The sequence below is a fragment of the Taudactylus pleione genome, unplaced genomic scaffold, assembly GCF_031769625.1.
Source record: "Taudactylus pleione unplaced genomic scaffold, aTauple2 ptg000862l, whole genome shotgun sequence".
NCBI classification, from domain to species: Eukaryota; Metazoa; Chordata; class Amphibia; order Anura; family Myobatrachidae; genus Taudactylus; species Taudactylus pleione.
Genome location: NW_028285264.1, coordinates 230020 through 257370, shown reverse-complemented (window position 1 = coordinate 257370; position 27351 = coordinate 230020). Strand labels below are relative to the sequence as shown.

The window sequence follows — 27351 nt, the reverse complement described above, 5'->3', positions numbered from 1 at the left end:
ATCACACCACATACATGGCTACATGTCACATTCCCCAACCTGTCGCTTCTCTCACCCCATGAGATCACACCACATACATGGCTACATGTCACATTCCCCAACCTGCCGCTTCTCTCACCCCATGAGATCACACCACATACATGGCTACATGTCACATTCCCCAACCTGTCACTTCTCTCACCACATGGGATCACACCACATACATGGCTACATGTCACATTCCCCAACCTGTCGCTTCTCTCACCCCATGGGATCACACCACATACATGGCTACATGTCACATTCCCCAACCTGCCACTTCTCTCACCCCATGGGATCACACCACATACATGTCTACTTGTCACATTCCCCAACCTGCCGCTTCTCTCACCCCTTGAGATCACACCACATACATGGCTACATGTCACATTCCCCAACCTGCCGCTTCTCTCACCCCATGAGATCACACCACATACATGGTTACATGTCACATTCCCCAACCTGCCGCTTCTCTCACCACATGAGATCACACCACATACATGGCTACATGTCACATTCCCCACCTGCCGCTTCTCTCACCCCATGGGATCACACCACATACATGGCTACATGTCACATTCCCCAACCTGCCGCTTCTCTCACCCCATGAGATCACACCACATACATGGCTACATGTCACATTCCCCAACCTGCCGCTTCTCTCACCCCATGAGATCACACCACATACATGGCTACATGTCTCATTCCCCAGCCTGCCGCTTCTCTCACCCCATGAGATCACACCACATACATGGCTACATGTCACATTCCCCAACCTGCCGCTTCTCTCACCCCATGGGATCACACCACATACATGGCTACATGTCACATTCCCCAACCAGCCGCTTCTCTCACCCCATGAGATCACACCACATACATGGCTACATGTCACATTCCCCAACATGCCGCTTCTCTCACCCCATGGGATCACACCACATACATGGCTACATGTCACATTCCCCAACCTGCCGCTTCTCTCACCCCATGGGATCACACTACATACATGGCTACATGTCACATTCCCCAACCTGCCGCTTCTCTCACCCCATGAGATCACACCACATACATGGCTACATGTCACATTCCCCAACCTGCCGCTTCTCTCACCCCATGAGATCACACCACATACGTGGCTACATGTCACATTCCCCAACCTGCCGCTTCTCTCACCCCATGAGATCACACCACATACATGGCTACATGTCACATTCCCCAACCTGCCGCTTCTCTCACCCCATGGGATCACACCACATACATGGCTACATGTCACATTCCCCAACCTGCCGCTTCTTTCACCCCATGGGATCACACCACATACATGGCTACATGTCACATTCCCCAACCTGCCGCTTCTCTCACCCCATGAGATCACACCACATACATGGCTACATGTCACATTCCCCAACCTGCCGCTTCTCTCACCCCATGGGATCACACCACATACGTGGCTACATGTCACATTCCCCATCCTGCCACTTCTCTCACCCCATGGGATCACACCACATACGTGGCTACATGTCACATTCCCCATCCTGCCGCTACTCTCACCCCATGGGATCCGGCTCTTCCTAATCACACCTCATACGTGGCTACATTAGGGTGAGTAGCAGAGACCCACCTACTGTACCACGTGGGGGCCAGGGACACATCACTTACTGTGCATCATGTATATGTCATCCATAAGCTGCCTCCAGACCTCCTGTGACTTGTTCCTGTATGGTTACTGACAGAGGATAACCTGGGAGTGCACCTGTAACATACACACAGTGGACGCAGCCAATTTGGGTTCAGAAACCAAAACTATGAACCATAACACTGAGGGGCTAATAAACCCATAGCATGGCTACTGGTTCTGCCTCCAGTGTGTGGTATTTTCAGCATTTCCAGGACCTATGAGCCAGGTAGTGGGGCAGTAATGTGTATTTATTTTACAGGTCTCTGACTCATCACTGCCATCAGGAGAATGAAGCTGTTTCTGCCACTCGTTGCCCTGGTCCTGGTCTCTGCTGTTACCCATGGCAGTCCCATATGTTGTGACCTCACTGACTTACTGGGCCTCAGTACTTACATTAAGTCTGTCAGTAAGTATCCGGCATTCCGTCTTTACACATCCATATGTCCCAGCAGGACACTTCATAATGCTCCTAGGTTCTCCACCTGTCTCTGGGATCCTCAGCTGCGCCCTCTGCGCCTATTTCGTGCACAGCTCGGTATGTGGCTGCACATAGTGACTCCTAGTAATCTACGCATGCGCAGAAGCTGATTTATCTCCAGGCATCTCCACTCTCCACAGGTGGCAATGGGCAGTGCACACGTAGGCAGAGGTTAGAGAGGGCATGTTGTGGGTGTGTAGAGAGAATTGCATGCTATACACCAAGGACAGAGCAACTGTAAGTGCGCTGATAATGATGGCGGCTGTAACAAAGCGTAAGGATAGTGGCGCTGCGGTCACATAGAGAGTATAACGCACAGTGACAGTACTTATGGGCAGCAGCATTGTATCAGCGCCCTACCGTCCATAATGGGGCTTATTATACTAATATGCAGGAAATGTCACCCAGATGCTAGAGGTAGGTGATGATATCTGAGCTGCACAGTACACACGGTTCTCTTTCCATACAGGATGATATACACTGAGTGCATTGTAGGGATATTACATGTCCTCCAGGGACTATTTCATACAACTCCGGCTGCGCCAAGGCGATTTTACTGCTGTATAGTATACAGTATATAGTACAATGCGCACGTTTTCACCAGGATGGAGTTCTAATCCAGGCAAGTGGGTTATGACTGTGCCGGAATCTTGACGGTTAGTAAAGGGGATAGGGCAATGGTTCCCAAACTTTTTCTAATCATGGCGCCCTAGAGTATCAGCATTTTTTCCACGGCACCCCGGGGTCCAAAGTTTCTTATTGAGAAATTCAGCAAAAATTAAATGAAGTCAATTGTGCTTATATATCGCCCTTATGTTCAGTTATGTGGTGGTTGATAGGGCTGCGATTCTTTTTGCCCACATATTTTTGATTGTCAGCCATTAGCAGTGGTTTTGCCTATCACACTGACCAAAAATAATTTTAGTTGGTACTGGACCAACTTGAGACACTCCTGCAAGTGCCCTGAGGCACCCCAGGGTGCCACGGCATACAGTTTGGGAACCACTAGGTTAGGGGGAGGGCTAGGACTATGGGTTAGGCACTAGGGGGAGAGGTTAGGTTTAGGCTGCAATAGGGGGAGGGTTAGGATTAGGCACTAGGGGGAGAGGTTAGGGTTAGGTACTAGGGGGAGAGGTTAGGTTTAGTCACTAGGGGGAGAGGTTAGGATTAGGCACTGGGGGGGAAGGTTAGGGTTAGGTACTAGGGGGAGAGGTTAGGTTTAGTCACTAGGGGGAGAGGTTAGGGTTAGGTACTAGGGGGAGAGGTTAGGTTTAGTCACTAGGGGGAGAGGTTAGGGTTAGGCACTAGGGGGAGAGGTTAGGGTTAGGCTCTAGGGGGAGAGGTTAGGGTTAGGCTCAAGGGGGAGAGGTTAGGTTTAGTCACTAGGGGAAGGATTAGGGTTAGTCACTAGGGGGAGAGGTTAGGGTTAGGCACTACGGGGAGAGGTTAGGTTTAGTCTCTAGGGGGAGAGGTTGGGTTTAGGCAATAGGGGGTAGGTTAGGTTTAGGCACTAGAGGATGAGGTTAGGTTTAGGAACTAGAGGAAATATTAGGATTAGGCACTAGGGGAAGAGGTTAGGATTGGGCACTAGGGGGATGGTATGGATTGGGCACTAGGGGGAGAGGTTAGCTTTAGGCACTAGGGGGAGGGTATGGATTAGGCACTAGGGGGAGGTTAGGTTTAGGCACTAGGGGGAGGGTTAGGATTAGGCACTAGGGGGAGGTTAGGATTAGGCACTAGGGGGGATGAATAGGATTAGGCACTAGGGGAAGAAGTTAGGATTAGGCACTAGTGGGAGGGTTAGGATTAGTCACTAGGGGGAGGGTTAGGTTTAGTCACTAGGGGGAGAGGTTAGGGTTAGTCGCTAGGGGGAGAGGTTAGGGTTAGGCACTAGGGGGAGAGGTTAGGTTTAGTCTCCAGGGGGAGAGGTTGGGTTTAGGCAGTAGGGGGTAGGTTAGGTTTAGGCACTAGGGGAAGTGGTTAGGTTTAGGAACTAGAGGAAATATTAGGATTAGGCACTAGGGGAAGAGGTTAGGTTTAGGAACTAGAGGAAATATTAGGATTAGGCACTAGGGGAAGAGGTTAGGATTGGGCACTAGGGGGAGGGTATGGATTGGGCACTAGGGGGATGTTATGGATTGGGCACTAGGGGGAGGGTATAGATTGGGCACTAGGGGGAGAGGTTAGGATAAGGCACTAGGGGGAGGGTATGGATTAGTCACTAGGGGGAGAGGTTAGGTTTAGGCACTAGGGGGAGGGTTAGGATTAGGCACTAGGGGGAGGGTTAGGATTAGGCACTAGGGGAAGGATTAGGGTTAGGCACTAGGGGGAGAGGTTAGGGTTAGGCACTAGGGGGATGGTTAGGATTAGGCACTAGGGGGAGAGGTTAGGTTTAGGCACTAGGGGGAGGGTTAGGATTAGGCACTAGGGGGAGGGTTGGGATTAGGCACTAGGGGGAGAGGTTAGGGTTAGGCACTAGGGGGGAGGTTAGGGTTAGGCACTAGGGGAGAGGGTTAGGATTAGGCACTAGGGGGGAGGTTAGGGTTAGGCACAAGGGGGAGAGGTTAGGGTTAGGCAGTAGGGGGATAGGTAAGGATTAGGCACTAGGGGAAGAGGATAGATTTAGAGTGCGGGAAAGGAGGGTTACGTTTAGGGGTAACGTTAGATTAAGGGTTAGGATACTTACGGACTGGTGTCAGTATCCTAACCCTGTCAGGATGTTGGGGTGGGGACTCTGACTGAGAGGTTCCCGAGCGCTGGCATCCCGTATCCAACCTGTTTTCACCATATGCTAGGTCACATTAGTCTCCATCAACGTTTGACTCCACCCTTCGCTGACCAGTAGTTCCCCCTCACCAATTTCTGTGCTTCAGAGATGACTTCTAATATCCTTTCTATCTTGTCTAGTGGAGGGACAGTAGGATTCAGGCATAGTGACTTTCTCTCATCCCCAAACACATCAAATAAATAATGAGAAAATACAACTTGGGGCTAAACATAATAGGGTACGAGTTTGCCAAATGTGCGAGTATGGAGCTAAATTTGCACATTTTTAGAACTCTCACAATGTAATGGGATGTGAGAACATGCAAACTCTCTTTTCCGCAACTCGCAATTTGCATCCATATGTTTTACCATGGAAATCATACAAGTCGGCCAATGTAACACAGAGGTTAGGTGAGTTTTTAACTCACACAATATTGCTTACCTAAAATTGCAAAAATATATACCTGCTTCAAGCTAGTGAGTATAAGCTGGGTTACACAGAGGCCTGCACAGATCAGTGAGATCCGTGTAGGCTTCTGTTTGAAAAAAATCTAATAAAAGTATTTTTAATAAAAAAAGACAATGTGGTGTCTCTCCCTAAAAGCACAACCAGCACCGGCCTTTTCTGAGCTAGTCCTATTTGTAAAAAAACAGGAAAATAAGTGTAGGGTTCCACCGTATTTTTATTAACCAGCACCAGGCTCAGTGAGCCAATCCTGGTTACAGAAATGTGGGACAAAATGAGTAGGGGTCCCCATATTATCCACAACCAGCACCGGACTCTTTCTAGCAGGGAGTGTAATGCCGCAGCCATGGGACCCACTTCATTAGGTCACCCGGCCAAAGTATTATCACCCCACGCTAGTCAGCCCAGGCTGTGGATCCCTGGGGAGGTGGGGACCCCCAAATAAATAAGTTCCTCCTCTCCAGAGCACCCCATCCCTGGTATCTCTGGGTAGTGGGTGCCAGATTGTGTACAGGAGAATTAGACATCCCAGCAAGCCTCTCCCACATGCTGGTACTTGGAGAACCGCAAATACCAGCATGTGGGGCAGTAAGGACCCACTGGTACCTCTAGTTCACCTGCAAAAAAATATTAAAAAAATGACAAGACACAGACACCAAAGGTTTTATTCTTTTATCTACACCTGCACTCACACTACATACTTACCTTGTCCCTAGCGCCGGTCTGCCCCTTCACCAGTAGAATCCTGTGATCGGGTCCTGTTCTCTTTGGTCCATGTAGGCATCCATCGTCTTCTTAAAATAAACCTGTACCCCGGATATAGTACCGTCCTCTAAAGGATGACTGCTGTATTTCCCATATAAACGCATTGGCGGAACATTAATTGGCTGTGAGAGGCGGAGACTTAACCAGCGCACTGCTGGGATTGCCGCATTATAGCACAGCAGTATCCTAGTGTTACAGTAAAGCACAGCAGTGTCCCAGAATTAGGACGGAGTGCATTTCATATGCAAGGAGTTAAAGTAAACACCTGAGCCTGTGGGTGTCGGCCTCTAGACAAGAAGGGGCTAGTTGTTTAGTGAGGTAGTGTTGTTGGGTTGGGTTAGGTTTGGTTAGCCTATAGAATTGGGCAGGGGGTGGGGTTAGGTTTGGTTAGCCTATAGTATTGGGCAGGGAGTGGGGTTAGGTTTGGTTAGCCTATAGTATTGGGCTGGGGGTGGGGTTAGGTTTGGTTAGCCTGTAGGATTGGGCAGGGGGTGGGGTTAGGTTTGGTTAGCCTATAGGATTGGCAGAGGGTGGGTCAGTGCTATGTCAGAGTTGCTGCTTGGCAGCCGTTTCATAGAAATTTCTCTGGTCGGCTGTTTCCCGCCCTCCCTCCCTTATTCATTGAGTTGTTTGGTGTCGGCTTTTCTTGTGGCGGGAAAGAACGGTAGCAGTCGCCATCTGTCTTTGGAGCTTGAGGTGCTCTCCCTACCAATACATGGCTTAGGCTGATTTTAACCTACTGGGGTCAGCGGCAACCACCTAACCAGGTGGGCCTCACGTCGAGTCATTGGGGTGGGAGCTGGATACCTTGGGCGTGGTAATGGGCTGGCTGCTCGCCTCCCATTTAGAAGATCGATGTGAGTATGCAGTTGGTGATGTTACATTGTGGGGCAGTTCTTTCTGCGCCACCATACTTTGTCTCTCTTTCTTTCTTATTCTATTAGTTAGTTCAGTTATAAATTAAATAGTTTAATTAGTTTAAAATTAAATAAAGCTGCCCTTCCTTTCCCCTTATATAAGTCTCTGTGTCATTATTTCATTATGACTATGGTTGATGATTTACCCCTGCACTGTTAGGAGAGACCACTCATCAGGCAATGGGGATTTTATTACAGTATAGTGCAGCAGTGTCCCAGTGTTACAGTATAGAGCAGCAGTGTCCCAGTGTTACAGTATAGAGCAGCAGTGTCCCAGTGTTACAGTATAGAGCAGCAGTGTCCCAGTGTTACAGTATAGAGCAGCAGTGTCCCAGTGTTACAGTATAGCGCTGCAGTGTCCCAGTATTACAGTATAGTACAGCAGTGTCCCTGTGTTACAGTATAGACCAGCACTGTCCCTGTGTTACAGTATAGAGCAGCAGTGTCCCAGTGTTACAGTATAGTACAGCAGTGTCCCTGTGTTACAGTATAGACCAGCACTGTCCCTGTGTTACAGTATAGAGCAGCAGTGTCCCAGTGTTACAGTATAGGGCAGCAGTGTCCCAGTGTTACAGTATAGAGCAGCAGTGTCCCAGTATTACAGTATAGCGCTGCAGTGTCCCAGTATTACAGTATAGCGCTGCAGTGTCCCTGTGTTACAGTATAGAGCAGCAGTGTCCATGTTATAGTATAGTGCAGCAGAATCCCAGTGTTACAGTATAGAGCAGCAGTATCCCTGTGTTACAGTATAGTGCAGCAGTGTTGCAGTGTCACAGTATAGCGCTGCAGTGTACCAGTATAACAGTATAGTGCAGCAGTGTCCCAGTATTACAGTATAGTGCAGCAATGTCCATGTGTTACAATACAGCACAGCAGTGTATTACAGTATAGCGCTGCAGTGTGCCAGTGTTACAGGATAGCGCTGCAGTGTCCCAGTATTACAGTATAGTGCAGCAGTGTCCATGTGTTACAGTACAGCACAGAAGTGTCCCAGTATTACAGTATAGCGCTGCAGTGTCCCAGTGTTACAGTATAGCGCTGCAGTGTCCCAGTATTACAGTATAGCGGTGTCCATGTGTTACAGAATAGAGCAGCAGTATCACAGTGTTACAGTATAGAGCAGCAGTATCCCAGTGTTGCAGTATAGCGCTGCAGTGTCCCTGTGTTACAGTATAGAGCACCAGTATCCATATGTTACAGTATAGCGCAGCAGTGTCCATGTTATAGTACAGTGCAGTAGAATCCCTGTGTTACAGTATAGAGCAGCAGTGTCCATGTTATAGTATTGTGCAGCAGAATCCCAGTGTTACAGTATAGAGCAGCAGTATCCCTGTGTTACAGTATAGTGCAGCAGTGTCGCAGTGTCACAGTATAGCGCTGCAGTGTACCAGTATAACAGTATAGTGCAGCAGTGTCCCAGTATTACAGTATAGTGCTGCAGTGTCCAGTATTACAGTATAGTGCAGCAGTGTCCATGTGTTACAATACAGCACAGCAGTGTATTACAGTATAGTGCTGCAGTGTCCCAGAATTACAGTATAGTGCAGCAGTGTCCATGTGTTACAATACAGCACAGCAGTGTCCCAGTATTACAGTATAGAGCTGCAGTGTCCCAGTGTTACAGTATAGCGCTGCAGTGTCCCAGTGTTACACTATAGCGTTGCAGTATCCCTGTGTTACAGTATAGAGCACCAGTATCCATATGTTACAGTATAGCGCAGCAGTGTCCATATTATAGTATAGTGCAGTAGAATCCCTGTGTTACAGTATAGAGCAGCAGTGTCCATGTTATAGTATAGTGCAGCAGTGTCCCAGTATTACAGTATAGCGCTGCAGTGTCCAGTATTACAGTATAGTGCAGCAGTGTCCATGTGTTACAATACAGCACAGCAGTGTCCCAGTATTACAGAATAGCGCTGCAGTGTGCCAGTGTTACAGTATAGCGCTGCAGTGTCCCTGTGTTACAGAATAGAGCAGCAGTATCCCAGTGTTACAGTATAGAGCAGCAGTATCCCAGTGTTACAGTATAGAGCAGCAGTATCCCAGTGTTACAGTATAGAGCAGCAGTATCCCAGTGTTACACTATAGCGCTGCAGTATCCCTGTGTTACAGTATAGAGCACCAGTATCCATATGTTACAGTATAGTGCAGCAGTGTCCATATTATAGTATAGTGCAGTATAATCCCTGTGATACAGTAAAGAGCAGCAGTGTCCATATTATAGTATAGTGCAGTAGAATCCCTGTGTTACAGTATAGAGCAGCAGTGTCGCAGTGTCACAGTATAGCGCTGCAGTGTACCAGTATAACAGTATAGATCAGCAGTGTCCCAGTGTTACAGTATAGCACTGCAGTGTCCCAGTATTACAGTATAGCGCTGCAGTGTCCCAGTATTACAGTATTGAGCTGCAGTGTCCCTGTGTTACAGTATAGAGCACCAGTATCCATATGTTACAGTATAGCGCAGCAGTGTCCATGTTATACTACAGTGCAGTAGAATCCCTGTGTTACACTATAGCGTTGCTTTATCCCTGTGTTACAGTATAGAGCACCAGTATCCATATGTTACAGTATAGCGCAGCAGTGTCCATGTTAAAGTATAGTGCAGTAGAATCCATGTGTTACAGTATAGAGCAGCAGTGTCCATGTTATAGTATAGTGCAGCAGAATTCCAGTGTTACAGTATAGAGCAGCAGAATCCCAGTGTTACAGTATAGTGCAGCAGTGTCGCAGTGTCACAGTATAGCGCTGCAGTGTACCAGTATAACAGTATAGTTCAGCAGTGTCCCAGTGTTACATTATAGCCCTGCAGTGTCCCAGTATTACAGTTGAGCGCTGCAGTGTCCCAGTATTACAGTATAGCGCTGCAGTGTCCCTGTGTTGCAGTATAGAGCACCAGTATCCATATGTTACAGTATAGCGCAGCAGTGTCCATATTATAGTATAGTGCAGTAGAATCCCTGTGTTACAGTATAGAGCAGCAGTGTCCATGTTATAGTATAGTGCAGCAGAATCCCAGTGTTACAGTATAGAGCAGCAGTATCCCTGTGTTACAGTATAGTGCAGGAGTGTCGCAGTGTCACAGTATAGCGTTGCAGTGTACCAGTATAACAGTATAGTGCAGCAGTGTCCCAGTATTACAGTATAGCGCTGCAGTGTCCAGTATTACAGTATAGTGCAGCAGTGTCCATGTGTTACAATACAGCACAGCAGTGTATTACAGTATAGCGCTGCAGTGTCCCAGTGTTACAGGATAGCGCTGCAGTGTCCCAGAATTACAGTATAGTGCAGCAGTGTCCATGTGTTACAATACAGCACAGCAGTGTCCCAGTATTACAGAATAGCGCTGCAGTGTCCCAGTGTTACAGTATAGCGCTGCAGTGTCCCTGTGTTACAGAATAGAGCAGCAGTATCCCAGTGTTACAGTATAGAGCAGCAGTATCCCAGTGTTACAGTATAGAGCAGCAGTATCCCAGTGTTACTGTATAGAGCAGCAGTATCCCAGTGTTACACTATAGCGTTGCAGTATCCCTGTGTTACAGTATAGAGCACCAGTATCCATATGTTACAGTATAGCGCAGCAGTGTCCATATTTTAGTATAGTGCAGTAGAATCCCTGTGTTACAGTATAGAGCAGCAGTGTCCATATTATAGTATAGTGCAGTAGACTTCCACTGTTACAGTATAGTGCAGCAGTGTCGCAGTGTCACAGTATAGTGCTGCAGTGTACCAGTATAACAGTATAGATCAGCAGTGTCCCAGTGTTACAGTATAGCACTGCAGTGTCCCAGTATTACAGTATAGCGCTGCAGTGTCCCAGTATTACAGTATTGCGCTGCAGTGTCCCTGTGTTACAGTATAGAGCACCAGTATCCATATGTTACAGTATAGCGCAGCAGTGTCCATGTTATACTACAGTGCAGTAGAATCCCTGTGTTACAGTATAGCGCTGCAGTGTCCCTGTGTTACAGAATAGAGCAGCAGTATCCCAGTGTTACAGTATAGAACAGCCGTATCCCAGTGTTACACTATAGCGTTGCTGTATCCCAGTGTTACAGTATAGAGCACCAGTATCCATATGTTACAGTATAGCGCAGCAGTGTCCATGTTAAAGTATAGTGCAGTAGAATCCATGTGTTACAGTATAGAGCAGCAGTGTCCATGTTATAGTATAGTGCAGCAGAATTCCAGTGTTACAGTATAGAGCAGCAGAATCCCAGTGTTACAGTATAGTGCAGCAGTGTCGCAGTGTCACAGCAGAGCGCTGCAGTGTACCAGTATAACAGTATAGCGCTGCAGTGTCCCAGTATTACAGTATAGCGCTGCAGTGTCCCTGTGTTGCAGTATAGAGCACCAGTATCCATATGTTACAGTATAGCGCAGCAATGTCCATGTTATAGTACAGTGCAGCAGAATCCCAGTGTTACAGTATAGAGCAGCAGTATCCCTGTGTCACAGTATAGTACAGCAGTGTCGCAGTGTCACAGTATAGCGCTGCAGTGTACCAGTATAACAGTATAGTGCAGCAGTGTCCCAGTATTACAGTATAGTGCTGCAGTGTCCCAGTATTACAGTATAGTGCAGCAGTGTCCATGTGTTACAATACAGCACAGCAGTGTCCCAGTATTACAGTATAGCGCTGCAGTGTCCCAGTGTTACAGTATAGCGCTGCAGTGTCCCAGTATTACAGTATAGCACTGCAGTGTCCCTGTGTTACAGTACAGAGCACCAGTATCCATTTGTTACAGTATAGAGCAGCAGTGTCCATGTTATAGTATAGTGCAGCAGAATCCCAGTGTTACAGTATAGAGCAGTAGTATCCCTATTGTTACAGTATAGTGCAACAGTGTCACAGTATAGCGCTGCAGTGTACCAGTATAACAGTATAGTGCTGCAGTGTCCCAGTATTACAGTATAGTGCTGCAGTGTCCCAGTATTACAGTATAGTGCAGCAGTGTCCCAGTGTTACAGGATAGCGCTGCAGTGTCCCAGTATTACAGGATAGCGCTGCAGTGTCCCAGTATTACAGTATAGTGCAGTAGTGTCCTTGTGTTAGAATACAGCGCTGCAGTGTCCCAGTGTTATAGTATAGCACTGCAGTGTCCCTGTGTTACAGAATAGAGCAGCAGTATCCCAGTGTTACAGTATAGAGCAGCAGTATCCCAGTGTTACACTTTAGCGTTGCAGTATCCCTGTGTTACAGTATAGAGCACCAGTATCCATATGTTACAGTATAGTGCAACAGTGTCCATGTTATAGTATAGTGCAGTAGAATCCCTGTGTTACATTATAGAGCAGCAGTGTCCATGTTATAGTATAGAGCAGCAGAATCCCAGTGTTACAGTATAGAGCAGCAGTGTCCATGTTATAGTATAGGGCAGTAGAATCCCTGTGTTACAGTATAGAGCAGCAGTGTCCATGTTATAGTATAGAGCAGCAGAATCCCAGTGTTACAGTATAGTGCAGCAGTGTCGCAGTGTCACAGTATAGCGCTGCAGTGTACCAATATAACAGTATAGTTCAGCAGTGTCCCAGTGTTACAGTATAGCGCTGCAGTGTCCCAGTATTACAGTATAGTGCAGCAGTGTCCATGTGTTACAATACAGCACAGCAGTGTCCCAGTATTACAGTATAGCGCTGCAGTGTCCCAGTGTTACAGTATAGTGCAGCAGTGTCCATGTGTTACAATACAGCACAGCAGTGTCCCAGTATTACAGTATAGCGCTGCAGTATCCCAGTGTTACAGCATAGCGCTGCAGTGTCCCTGTGTTACAGAATAGAACAGCAGTGTCCCTGTGTTACAGTATAGAGCACCAGTATCAACGTGTTACAGAATAGAACACCAGTATCGATTTTATAGTAAAGTGCAGTAGAATCCCTGTGTTACAGTATAGAGCAGCAGTGTCCATGTTATAGTATAGTACAGCAGTGTCCCAGTGTTCCAGTATAGTGCAGCAGTATCCCTGTGTTACAGTATAGCGCAGCAGAGTCCTTGTGTGACAATATAGAGCAGCAGTATCCATGTGTTACAGTATAGCGCAGCAGAGTCCTTGTGTTACAATATAGCGCAGCAGTGTCCCAGTGTTACAGTATAGCGCAGCAGTGTCCCAGTGTTACAGTATAGAGCAGCAGTGTCCCAGTGTTACAGTATAGAGCAGCAGTGTCCCAGTTTTACAGTATAGCGCTGCAGTGTCCCAGTGTTACAGTATAGCGCAGCAGTGTCCCAGTGTTACAGTATAGTGCAGCAGTGTCCCAGTGTTACAGTATAGCGTTGCAGTGTCCCAGTGTTAAAGTGTAGCGCTGCAGTGTCCCAGTATTACAGTATAGTGCAGCAGTGTCCCAGTATTACAGTATAGTGCAGCAGTGTCCCAGTATTACAGTATAGTGCAGCAGTGTCCCTGTGTTACAGTATAGCGATGCAGTGTCCCTGTGTTGCAGTATAGAGCACCAGTATCCATGTGTTACAGTATGGCGCAACAGTGTCCATGTTATAGTATAGTGCAGTAGAATCCCTGTGTTACAGTATAGAGCAGCAGTGTCCCTGTGTTACAGTATAGAGCAGCAGTGTCCCCGTGTTACAGATTAGAGCAGCAGTATCCCTCTGTTACAGTATAGAGCACCAGTATCCATTTGTTACAGTATAGAGCAGCAGTGTCCATGTTATAGTATAGTGCAGCAGAATCCCAGTGTTACAGTATAGAGCAGCAGTATCCCTGTGTTACCGTATAGTGCAGCAGTGTCGCAGTGTCACAGTATAGCGCTGCAGGGTACCAGTATAACAGTATAGTGCAGCAGTGTCCCAGTATTACAGTATAGTGCTGCAGTGTCCCAGTATTACAGTATAGTGCAGCAGTGTCCATGTGTTACAATACAGCACAGCAGTGTATTACAGTATAGCGCTGCAGTGTCCCAGTGTTACAGGATAGCGCTGCAGTGTCCCAGTATTACAGTATAGTGCAGCAGTGTCCATGTGTTACAATACAGCACAGCAGTGTCCCAGTATTACAGTATAGCGCTGCAGTGTCCTTGTGTTACAGCATAGCGCTGCAGTGTCCCTGTGTTACAGAATAGAACAGCAGTGTCCCAGTGTTACAGTATAGTGCTGCAGTATCCCTGTGTTACAGTATAGAGCACCAGTATCCATTTTATAGTAAAGTGCAGTAGAATCCCTGTGTTACAGTATATAGCAGCAGTGTCCATGTTATAGTATAGTACAGCAGTGTCCCAGTGTTACAGTATAGAGCAGCAGTATCCATGTGTTACAATATAGTGCAGCAGTGTCCCAGTGTTACAGTATAGTGCAGCAGTGTCCCAGTGTTACAGTATAGAGCAGCAATTTCCCAGTGTTACAGTATAGAGCAACAGTGTCCCAGTGTTACAGTATAGTGCAGCAGTGTCCCAGTGTTACAGTATAGAGCAACAGTGTCCCTGTGTTACAGTATAGCGCAGCAGTGTCCCTGTGTTACAGTAAAACGCAGCAGTGTCCTAGTGTTACAGTATAGCGCAGCAGTGTCCCTGTGTTACAGTATAGCGCAGCAGTGTCCCAGTGTTACAATATACCGGAGCAGTTTCCCAGTGTTACAGTATAGAGCAGCGGTTTCCATGTGTTACAGTATAGGGCAGCAGTATCCCAGTGTTACAGTATAGCGCTGCAGTGTCCCAGTTTTACAGTTTAGCGCAGCAGTGTCCCAGTGTTACAGTATAGCGCTGCAGTGTCCCAGTGTTACAGATTAGCACAGCAGTGTCCCAGTGTTACAGAATAGCGCCGCAGTGTCCCTGTGTTACAGTATAGCGCTGCAGTGTCCCAGTGTTACAGTATAGCGCTGCAGTGTCCCTGTGTTACAGTATAGCGCAGCAGTGTCCCTGTGTTACAGAATAGAGCAGCAGTGTCCCAGTGTTACAGTATAGAGCAGCAGTGTCCATGTGTTACAGTATAGGGCAGCAGTATCCCAGTGTTACAGTATAGCGCTGCAGTGTCCCAGTTTTACAGTTTAGCGCAGCAGTGTCCCAGTATTACAGTATGGCGCTGCAGTGTCCCAGTGTTACAGTATAGCGCTGCAGTGTCCCTGTGTTACAGTATAGCGCAGCAGTGTCCCTGTGTTACAGAACAGAGCAGCAGTGTCCCAGTGTTACAGTATAGAGCAGCAGTGTCCATGTGTTACAGTATAGCGCTGCAGTGTCCCAGTGTTACAGTATAGCGCTGCAGTGTCCCTGTGTTACAGTATAGCGCAGCAGTGTCCCTGTGTTACAGAATAGCGCAGCAGTGTCCCAGTGTTACAGTATAGAGCAGCAGTGTCCCAGTGTTACAGTATAGAGCAGCAGTGTCCATGTGTTACAGTATAGGGCAGCAGTGTCCCAGTGTTACAGTATAGAGCAGCAGTTTCCCAGTGTTACAGTATAGAGCACGAGTGTCCCAGTGTTACAGTATAGCACAGCAGTGTCCCAGTGTTACAGTATAGAGCAACAGTGTCCCTGTGTTACAGTATAACGCAGCAGTGTCCCTGTGTTACAGTAAAACGCAGCAGTGTCCCAGTGTTACAGTATAACGCTGCAGTATCCAAGTGTTACAGTATAGCGCAGCAGTGTCCCTGTGTTACAGTATACCGAAGCAGTTTCACAGTGTTACAGTATAGAGCAGCGGTATCCATGTGTAATAGTATAGAGCAGCGGTATCCATGTGTTACAGTATAGGGCAGCAGTATCCCAGTGTTACAGTATAGCGCTGCAGTGTCCCAGTTTTACAGTTTAGCGCAGCAGTGTCCCAGTGTTACAGTATAGCGTTGCAGTGTCCCAGTGTTACAGATTAGCACAGCAGTGTCCCAGTGTTACAGAATAGCGCCGCAGTGTCCCTGTGTTACAGAATAGCGCTGCAGTGTCCCAGTGTTACAGTATAGCGCTGCAGTGTCCCAGTGTTACAGTATAGCGCAGCAGTGTCCCTGTGTTACAGAATAGTGCAGCAGTGTCCCAGTGTTACAGTATAGAGCAGCAGTGTCCCAGTGTTACAGTATAGAGCAGCAGTGTCCATGTGTTACAGTATAGGGCAGCAGTATCCCAGTGTTACAGTATAGCGCTGCAGTGTCCCAGTTTTACAGTTTAGCGCAGCAGTGTCCCAGTGTTACAGTATAGACCAGCAGTGTCCATGTGTTACAGTATAGGGCAGCAGTATCGCAGTGTTACAGGATAGCGCTGCAGTGTCCCAGTATTACAGTATAGCGCAGCTGTGTCCATGTGTTACAGTTTAGCGCAGCAGTGTCCCAGTGTTACAGTATAGCGCTGTAGTGTCCCAGTGTTACAGTATAGAGCAGCAGTGTCCATGTGTTACAGTATAGGGCAGCAGTATCCCAGTGTTACAGGATAGCGCTGCAGTGTCCCAGTATTACAGTATAGCGCAGCAGTGTCCATGTGTTACAGTTTAGCGCAGCAGTGTCCCAGTGTTACGGTATAGTGCAGCAGTATCCTAGTGTTACAGTATAGTGCAGCAGTATCCCAGTGTTCCAGTATAGTGCAGCAGTGTCCCAGTGTTACATTATAGCGCTGCAGTGCCCCAGTGTTACAGTATAGCGCAGCAGTATCCCAGTGTTATAGTATAGCGCAGCAGTGTCCCAGTGTTACAGTACAGCGCAGCAGTATCCCAGTGTTACAGTATAGCGCAGCAGTATCCCAGTGTTACAGTATAGCGCAGCAGTATCCCAGTGTTACAGTATAGCACAGCAGTATCCAAGTGTTACAGTACAACACAGCAGTATTCCAGTGTAATAGTACAGTGCAGCAGTGTCCCAGTGTTACAGTACAGCGCACCAGTGTCACAGTGTTACAGTACAGTGCAGCGGTGTCCCAGTGTTACAGTACAACGCAGCAGTGTCCCAGTGTAAGAGTATAGTGCAGCAGTATTCCAGTGTTACAGTGTAGCGCAGCAGTGTCCCTGTGTTACAGTATAGCGCTGCAGTGTAACAGTGTTACAATATAGCGCCGCAGTATCCTAGTGTTACAGTATAGAGCAGCAGTATCCAAGTGTTACAGTACAGCGCTGCAGAATCCCAGTGTAATACTACAGAGCAGCAGTGTCCATGTGTTATAGTACAGCGCAGTAGTGTCCGTGTTACTGTATAGTGTAGCAGTGTTCCTGTGTTACAGTATAGCGCAGCAGTGTCCCAGTGTTACAGAATAACGCTGCAGTGTCCCAGTGTTACAGTATAGCGCAGCAGTGTCCCTGTGTTACAGTATAGCGCAGCAGTGTCCCTGTGTTACAGTACAGCGCAGTAGTGTCCGTGTTACTGTATAGCGTAGCAGTGTCCCTGTGTTACAGTATAGCGCAGCAGATTCCCAGTGTTACAGTATAACGTTGCAGTATCCCAGTGTTACAGTATAGCACAGCAGTGTCGCTGTGTTACAGTATAGCGCAGCAGTGTCCCTGTGTTACAGTGCAGCGCAGTAGTGTTCGTGTTACTGTATAGCGTAGCAGTGTCCCTGTGTTACAGTATAGCGCAGCAGTGTCCCAGTGTTACAGTATAACATTGCAGTATCCCAGTGTTACAGTATAGCGCAGCAGTGTCCCTGTGTTACAGTATAGCGCAGCAGTGTCCCAGTGTTACAGTATAGCGCTGCAGTATACCAGTGTTACAGTATAGCGCTGCAGTATCCCTGTGTTACAGTATAGCACAGCAGTGTCCGAGTGTTACAGTATAGCACAGCAGTGTCCCTGTGTTACATTATAGTGCAGCAGAATCCCTGTGTTACAGTATAGAGCTGCAGTGTCCAAGTTACAGTATAGCGCAGCAGTATCCATGTGTTATAGTATAGAGTAGCAGTGTCCTTGTGTGACAGTATAGAGCAGCAGTATCCATGTGTTACAGTATAGAGCAGCATTGTCCATGTTACAGTATAGCGCAGCAGTGTCCCAGTGTTACAGTATAACGCTGCAGTATCCCAGTGTTACAGTATAGCGCAGCAGTGTCCCTGTGTTACAGTATAGCGCTGCAGTATCCCAGTATTACAGTATAGCACTGCAGTATCCCTGTGTTACAGTATAGCACAGCAGTGTCCCAGTGTTACAGTATAGCACAACAGTGTCCCTGTGTTACAGTATAGAGCAGCAGTGTCGCAGTGTCACAGTATAGCGCTGCAGTGTACCAGTATAACAGTATAGTGCAGCAGTGTCCCAGTATTACAGTATAGTGCTGCAGTGTCCCAGTATTACAGTATAGTGCAGCAGTGTCCATGTGTTACAATACAGCACAGCAGTGTATTACAGTATAGCGCTGCAGTGTCCCAGTGTTACAGGATAGCGCTGCAGTGTCCCAGTATTACAGTATAGTGCAGCAGTGTCCATGTGTTACAATACAGCACAGCAGTGTCCCAGTATTACAGTATAGCGCTGCAGTGTCCCAGTGTTACAGCATAGCACTGCAGTGTCCCTGTGTTACAGAATAGAACAGCAGTGTCCCAGTGTTACAGTATAGTGCTGCAGTATCCCTGTGTTACAGTATAGAGCACCAGTATCAATGTGTTACAGCATAGAACACCAGTACCCATTTTATAGTATAGTACAGCAGTGTCCCAGTGTTACAGTATAGAGCAGCAGTATCCATGTGTTACAATATAGCGCAGCAGTGTCCCAGTGTTACAGTATAGCGCAGCAGTGTCCCAGTGTTACAGTATAGAGCAGCAGTGTCCCAGTGTTACAGTATAGAGCAGCAGTGTCCCAGTTTTACAGTATAGCGCTGCAGTGTACCAGTATAACAGTATAGTGCAGCAGTGTCCCAGTGTTACAGTATAGCGCTGCAGTGTCCCTGTATTACAGTATAGTGCAGCAGTGTCCATGTGTTACAATACAGCACAACAGTGTCCCAGTATTACAGTATAGCGCTGCAGTGTCCATGTTATAGTATAGTGCAGTAGAATCCCTGTGTTACAATATAGTGCAGCAGTGTCCCAGTGTTACAGTATAGTGCAGCAGTGTCCCAGTGTTACAGTATAGAGCAGCAGTATCCCAGTGTTACAGTATAGAGCAGCAGTTTCCCAGTGTTACAGTATAGAGCAGCAGTGTCCCAGTGTTACAGTATAGAGCAACAGTGTCCCAGTGTTACAGTAAAACGCAGCAGTGTCCATGTGTTACAGTGTAGAGCAGCAGTGTCCCAGTGTTACAGTATAAAGCAGCAGTATCCCAGTGTTACAGTATAGAGCAGCAGTTTCCCAGTGTTACAGTATAGAGCAGCAGTGTCCCAGTGTTACAGTATAGAGCAGCAGTGTCCCAGTGTTACAGTAAAACGCAGCAGTGTCCATGTGTTACAGTGTAGAGCAGCAGTGTCCCAGTGTTACAGTATAAAGCAGCAGTGTCCATGTGTTACGGTATAGAGCAGCAGTGTCCATGTGTTCCGCTATAGTGCAGCAGTATCCTAGTGTTACAGTATAGAGCAGCAGTATCCAAGTGTTACAGTATAGAGCAACAGTATCCTAGTGTTCCAGTATAGTGCAGCAGTATCCTAGTGTTCCAGTATAGTGCAGAAGTATCCCAGTGTTACAGTATAGGGCTGCAGTGTCCCAGTGTTACAGTATAGCGCAGCAGTATCCCAGTGTTACAGTATAGCGCAGCAGTGTCCCAGTGTTACAGTACAGCGCAGCAGTATCCCAGTGTTACAGTATAGCGCAGCAGTATCCAAGTGTTACAGTATAGCACAGCAATATCCCATTGTTACAGTATAGCGCAGCAGTATCCAAGTGTTACAGTACAACACAGCAGTATTCCAGTGTAATAGTACAGTGCAGCAGTGTCCCAGTGTTACAGTACAGCGCAGCAGAGTCACAGTGTTACAGTACAGTGCAGCGGTGTCCCAGTGTTACAGTACAGCGCAGCAGTGTCCCAGTGTTACAGTACAACGCAGCAGTGTCCCAGTGTAAGAGTATAGCGCAGCAGTATTCCAGTGTTACAGTATAGCGCAGCAGTGTCCCTGTGTTACAGTATAGTGCTGCAGTGTAACAGTGTTACAGTATAGCGCCGCAGTATCCTAGTGTTACAGTATAGAGCAGCAGTATCCAAGTGTTACAGTACAGCGCTGCAGTATCCCAGTGTAATACTACAGAGCAGCAGTGTCCATGTGTTACAGTACAGCGCAGTAGTGTCCGTGTTACTGTATAGTGTAGCAGTGTTCCTGTGTTACAGTATAGCGCAGCAGTGTCCCAGTGTTACAGTACAACGCTGCAGTGTCCCAGTGTTACAGTATAGTGCAGCAGTGTCCCAGTGTTACAGTATAGCGCTGCAGTATCCCAGTGTTACAGTATAGCGCTGCAGTATCCCTGTGTTACAGTATAGTGCAGCGGTGTCCCAGTGTTACAGTATAGTGCAGCAGTGTCCATGTGTTACAGTATAGTGCTGCAGTATTCCTGTGTCACATTATAGTGCAGCAGAATCCGTGTGTTACAGTATAGAGCTGCAGTGTCCATGTTACAGTATAGTGCAGCAGAATAACTGTGTTACAGTATAGAGCAGCAGTGTCCAAGTTACAGTATAGAACAGCAGTATCCATGTGTTACAGTATAGAGCAGCAGTGTCCATGTTACAGTATAGCGCAGCAGTGTCCCAGTGTTACAGTATAACGCTGCAGAATCCCTGTGTTACAGTATAGAGCAGCAGTGTCCCAGTGTTACAGTATAGAGCAGCAGTGTCCAAGTTACAGTATAGCGCAGCAGTATCCATGTGTTACAGTAAAGAGTAGCAGTGTCCTTGTGTTACAGTATAGAGCAGCAGTATCCCTGTGTTACAGTATAGCACTGCAGTATCCCTGTGTTACAGTATAGCACAGCAGTATCCCAGTGTTACAGTATAGAGCAGCAGTGTCCGTGTTACAGTATAGCGCAGCAGTATCCATGTATTACAGTATAGAGCAGCAGTGTCCTTGTGTGACAGTATAGAGCAGCAGTGTCCTTGTGTGACAGTATAGAGCAGCAGTGTCCTTGTGTGACAGTATAGAGTAGCAATGTCCTTGTGTGACAGTATAGTGCAGCAGTGTCCTTGTGTGACAGTATAAAGCAGCAGTATCCCTGTGTTACAGTATAGAGCAGCAGTGTCCTTGTGTTACAGTATAGAGCAGCAGTGTCCTTGTGTGACAGTATAAAGCAGCAGTATCCATTTGATACAGTATAGAGCAGCAGTGTCCGTGTTACAGTATAGCGCAGCAGTATCCATGTGTTACAGTATAGAGCAGCAGTAGCCATGTGTTACAGTATAGCGCAGCAGTGTCCCTGTGTTACAGTATAGAGCTGCAGTGTCCCAGTGTTACAGTATAGTGCAGCAGTGTCCCTGTGTTACAGTATAGTGCAGCAGTGTCCATGTGTTACAGTATAGTGCTGCAGTATCCCTGTGTTACAGTTTAGCACAGCAGTGTCCATATGTTACAGTAAAGCGCAGCAGTGTCCCAGTGTTACAGTATAGAGCAGCAGTGTCCCAGTGTTACAGTATAGAGCAGCAGTGTCCCTGTGTTACAGTATAAAGCAGCAGTGTCCATGTGTTACGGTATAGAGCAGCAGTGTCCATGTGTTACGGTATAGCGCAGCAGTATCTATGTGTTACGGTATAGAGCAGCAGTGTCCATGTGTTCCGGTATAGTGCAGCAGTATCCTAGTGTTACGGTATAGAGCAACAGTATCCTAGTGTTCCAGTATAGCGCAGCAGTATCCCAGTGTTCCAGTATAGCGCCGCAGAATCCTAGTGTTACAGTATAGAGCAGCAGTATCCAAGTGTTACAGTACAGTGCTGCAGTATCCCAGTGTTACAGTACAGCGCAGTAGTGTCCATGTTACTGTATAGTGTAGCAGTGTTCCTGTGTTACAGTATAACGCTGCAGTGTCCCAGTGTTACAGTATAGCGCAGCAGTGTCCCTGTGTTACAGTATAGCGCAGCAGTGTCCCTGTGTTACAGTACATCGCAGTAGTGTCCGTGTTACTGTATAGCGTAGCAGTGTCCCAGTGTTACAGTATAGCGCAGCAGTGTCCCAGTGTTAAAGTATAACGTTGCAGTATCCCAGTGTTACAGTATAGCGCAGCAGTGTCCCTGTGTTACAGTATAGCGCAGCAGTGTCCCTGTGTTACAGTGCAGTGCAGTAGTGTTCGTGTTACTGTATAGCGTAGCAGTGTCCCTGTGTTACAGTATAGCGCAGCAGTGTCCCAGTGTTACAGTATAACGTTGCAGTATCCCAGTGTTACAGTATAGCGCAGCAGTGTCCCTGTGTTACAGTATAGCGCAGCAGTGTCCATATGTTACAGTAAAGCGCAGCAGTGTCCACGTGTTACAGTATAGAGCAGCAGTGTCCCAGTGTTACAGTATAGTGCAGCAGTGTCCCAGTGTTACAGTATAGAGCAGCAGTATCCTAGTGTTACGGTATAGCGCAGCAGTATCTATGTTTTACGGTATAGAGCAGCAGTGTCCATGTGTTCCGGTATAGTGCAGCAGTATCCTAGTGTTACGGTATAGAGCAACAGTATCCTAGTGTTCCAGTATAGTGCAGCAGTATCCTAGTGTTCCAGTATAGTGCAGCAGTATCCCAGTGTTCCAGTATAGCGCAGCAGTGTCCCAGTGTTACAGTATAGAGCAGCAGTGTCCAAGTTACAGTATAGCGCAGCAGTATCCATGTGTTACAGTAAAGAGTAGCAGTGTCCTTGTGTTACAGTATAGAGCAGCAGTATCCCTGTGTTACAGTATAGCACTGCAGTATCCCTGTGTTACAGTATAGCACAGCAGTATCCCAGTGTTACAGTATAGAGCAGCAGTGTCCGTGTTACAGTATAGCGCAGCAGTATCCATGTATTACAGTATAGAGCAGCAGTGTCCTTGTGTGACAGTATAGAGCAGCAGTGTCCGTGTTATAGTATAGCACAGCAGTGTCCTTGTGTGACAGTATAGAGCAGCAGTGTCCTTGTGTGACAGTATAGAGTAGCAATGTCCTTGTGTGACAGTATAAAGCAGCAGTATCCCTGTGTTACAGTATAGAGCAGCAGTGTCCTTGTGTTACAGTATAGAGCAGCAGTGTCCTTGTGTGACAGTATAAAGCAGCAGTATCCATTTGATACAGTATAGAGCAGCAGTGTCCGTGTTACAGTATAGCGCAGCAGTATCCATGTGTTACAGTATAGAGCAGCAGTAGCCATGTGTTACAGTATAGCGCAGCAGTGTCCCTGTGTTACAGTATAGAGCTGCAGTGTCCCAGTGTTACAGTATAGTGCAGCAGTGTCCCTGTGTTACAGTATAGTGCAGCAGTGTCCATGTGTTACAGTATAGTGCTGCAGTATCCCTGTGTTACAGTTTAGCACAGCAGTGTCCATATGTTACAGTAAAGCGCAGCAGTGTCCCAGTGTTACAGTATAGAGCAGCAGTGTCCCAGTGTTACAGTATAGAGCAGCAGTGTCCCTGTGTTACAGTATAAAGCAGCAATATCCTAGTGTTACGGTATAGCGCAGCAGTATCTATGTGTTACGGTATAGAGCAGCAGTGTCCATGTGTTCCGGTATAGTGCAGCAGTATCCTAGTGTTACGGTATAGAGCAACAGTATCCTAGTGTTCCAGTATAGCGCAGCAGTATCCCAGTGTTCCAGTATAGCGCCGCAGTATCCTAGTGTTACAGTATAGAGCAGCAGTATCCAAGTGTTACAGTACAGTGCTGCAGTATCCCAGTGTTACAGTACAGCGCAGTAGTGTCCATGTTACTGTATAGTGTAGCAGTGTTCCTGTGTTACAGTATAACGCTGCAGTGTCCCAGTGTTACAGTATAGCGCAGCAGTGTCCCTGTGTTACAGTATAGCGCAGCAGTGTCCCTGTGTTACAGTACATCGCAGTAGTGTCCGTGTTACTGTATAGCGTAGCAGTGTCCCAGTGTTACAGTATAGCGCAGCAGTGTCCCAGTGTTAAAGTATAACGTTGCAGTATCCCAGTGTTACAGTATAGCGCAGCAGTGTCCCTGTGTTACAGTATAGCGCAGCAGTGTCCCTGTGTTACAGTGCAGTGCAGTAGTGTTCGTGTTACTGTATAGCGTAGCAGTGTCCCTGTGTTACAGTATAGCGCAGCAGTGTCCCAGTGTTACAGTATAACGTTGCAGTATCCCAGTGTTACAGTATAGCGCAGCAGTGTCCCTGTGTTACAGTATAGCGCAGCAGTGTCCATATGTTACAGTAAAGCGCAGCAGTGTCCACGTGTTACAGTATAGAGCAGCAGTGTCCCAGTGTTACAGTATAGTGCAGCAGTGTCCCAGTGTTACAGTATAGAGCAGCAGTATCCTAGTGTTACGGTATAGCGCAGCAGTATCTATGTGTTACGGTATAGAGCAGCAGTGTCCATGTGTTCCGGTATAGTGCAGCAGTATCCTAGTGTTACGGTATAGAGCAACAGTATCCTAGTGTTCCAGTATAGTGCAGCAGTATCCTAGTGTTCCAGTATAGTGCAGCAGTATCCCAGTGTTCTAGTATAGCGCAGCAGTATCCCAGTGTTACAGTATAGCGCAGCAGTGTCCCAGTGTTACAGTACAGCGCAGCAGTATCCCAGTGTTACAGTATAGCACAGCAGTATCCCAGTGTTACAGTATAGCGCTGCAGTATCCCAGTGTTACAGTATAGCGCAGCAGTATCCAAGTGTTACAGTACAACACAGCAGTATTCCAGTGTAATAGTACAGTGCAGCAGTGTCCCAGTGTTACAGTACAGTGCAGCGGTGTCCCAGTGTTACAGTACAACGCAGCAGTGTCCCAGTGTAAGAGTATAGCGCAGCAATATTCCAGTGTTACAGTACAGCGCAGCAGTGTCCCTGTGTTACAGTATAGCGCCGCAGTGTAACAGTGCTACAGTATAGCGCCGCAGTATCCTAGTGTTACAGTATAGAGCAGCAGTATCCAAGTGTTACAGTACAGTGCTGCAGTATCCCAGTGTAATAGTACAGCACAGCAGTGTCCCTGTGTTACAGTACAGCGCAGTAGTGTCCATGTTACTGTATAGTGTAGCAGTGTCCCTGTGTTACAGTATAACGCTGCAGTGTCCCAGTGTTACAGTATAGCGCAGCAGTGTCCCTGTGTTACAGTATAGCGCAGCAGTGTCCCTGTGTTACAGTACATCGCAGTAGTGTCCGTGTTACTGTATAGCGTAGCAGTGTCCCTGTGTTACAGTATAGCGCAGCAGTGTCCCAGTGTTAAAGTATAACGTTGCAGTATCCCAGTGTTACAGTATAGCGCAGCAGTGTCCCTGTGTTACAGTATAACGCAGCAGTGTCCCTGTGTTACAGTGCAGTGCAGTAGTGTTCGTGTTACTGTATAGCGTAGCAGTGTCCGTGTGTTACAGTATAGCGCAGCAGTGTCCCAGTGTTACAGTATAACGTTGCAGTATCCCAGTGTTACAGTATAGCGCAGCAGTGTCCCTGTGTTACAGTATAGCGCAGCAGTGTCCCTGTGTTACAGTACATCGCAGTAGTGTCCGTGTTACTGTATAGCGTAGCAGTGTCCCTGTGTTACAGTATAGAGCAGCAGTGTCCCAGTGTTACAGTATAACGTTGCAGTATCCCAGTGTTACAGTATAGCGCAGCAGTGTCCCTGTGTTACAGTATAGCGCTGCAGTGTCCCAGTATTACAGTATAGCGCTGCAGTATCCCAGTGTTACGGTATAGCGCAGCAGTATCCATGTGTTACGGTATAGAGCAGCAGTGTCCATGTGTTCCGGTATAGCGCAGCAGTATCCTAGTGTTACGGTACAGCGCAACAGTGTCCCTGTGTTACAGTACAGCGCAGCAGTGTCCCAGTGTTACAGTATAACGCTGCAGTGTTCCAGAGTAACAGTATAGCGCTACAGTATCCCTGTGTTACAGTATAGCACAGCAGTGTCCCAGTGTTACAGAATAGTGCAGCAGTGTCCATGTGTTACAGTATAGTGCTGCAGTATTCCTGTGTTACATTATAGTGCAGCAGAATCCCTGTGTTACAGTATAGAGCTGCAGTGTCCATGTTACAGTATAGTGCAGCAGTGTCCCAGTGTTACAGTATAGAGCAGCAGTGTCCCAGTGTTACAGTATAAAGCAGCAGTATCCTAGTGTTACGGTATAGCGCAGCAGTATCCAAGTGTTACGGTATAGAGCAGCAGTGTCCATGTGTTCCGGTATAGCGCAGCAGTATCCTAGTGTTACGGTACAGCGCAGCAGTATCCCAGTGTTCCGGTACAGCGCAGCAGTGTCCCAGTGTTACGGTACAGCGCAGCAGTGTCCCAGTGTTACGGTATAGCGCAGCAGTATCCCAGTGTTACGGTATAGCGCCGCAGTATCCCAGTGTTACGGTATAGCGCCGCAGTATCCAAGTGTTACGGTACAGCGCAGCAGTATCCAAGTGTTACAGTACAGCGCTGCAGTATCCCAGTGTAATAGTACAGCGCAGCAGTGTCCCTGTGTTACAGTACAGCGCAACAGTGTCCCTGTGTTACAGTACAGCGCAGCAGTGTCCCAGTGTTACAGTATAACGCTGCAGTGTTCCAGAGTAACAGTATAGCGCAGCAGTGTCCCTGTGTTACAGTATAGCGCAGCAGTGTCCCTGTTTTACAGTACAGCGCAGTAGTGTCCGTGTTACTGTATAGCGTAGCAGTGTCCCTGTGTTACAGTATAGAGCAGCAGTGTCCCAGTGTTACAGTATAACGTTGCAGTATCCCAGTGTTACAGTATAGCGCTGCAGTATCCCAGTGTTACGGTATAGCGCAGCAGTATCCATGTGTTACGGTATAGAGCAGCAGTGTCCATGTGTTCCGGTATAGCGCAGCAGTATCCTAGTGTTACGGTACAGCGCAACAGTGTCCCTGTGTTACAGTACAGCGCAGCAGTGTCCCAGTGTTACAGTATAACGCTGCAGTGTTCCAGAGTAACAGTATAGAGCTACAGTATCCCTGTGTTACAGTATAGCACAGCAGTGTCCCAGTGTTACAGTATAGTGCAGCAGTGTCCATGTGTTACAGTATAGTGCTGCAGTATTCCTGTGTTACATTATAGTGCAGCAGAATCCCTGTGTTACAGTATAGAGCTGCAGTGTCCATGTTACAGTATAGTGCAGCAGAATCACTGTGTTACAGCATAGCGCAGCAGTGTCCCAGTGTTACAGTGTAGAGCAGCAGTGTCCAAGTTACAGTATAGCGCAGCAGTATCCATGTGTTACAGTATAGAGTAGCAGTGTCCTTGTGTTACAGTATAGAGCAGCAGTGTCCATGTTACAGTATAGCGCAGCAGTGTCCCAGTGTTACAGTATAACGCTGCAGTATCCCAGTGT

At 47.3% G+C, this 27351-nt stretch overlaps 1 protein-coding gene across 1 annotated transcript in view; it reads left to right on the top strand.

Annotated features, from left to right (window-relative positions):
* The window catches only part of LOC148474242 (resistin-like), a 204088-nt gene that overhangs the window by 135225 nt on the left and 41512 nt on the right, over positions 1–27351 (top strand). The window contains exon 3 of the mRNA XM_088458896.1: positions 1953–2099. Within this exon, the coding sequence (XP_088315022.1) occupies positions 1982–2099 (118 nt within the window). The 5' untranslated portion in view covers positions 1953–1981. The remainder of the gene's footprint in view (positions 1–1952; positions 2100–27351) is intronic.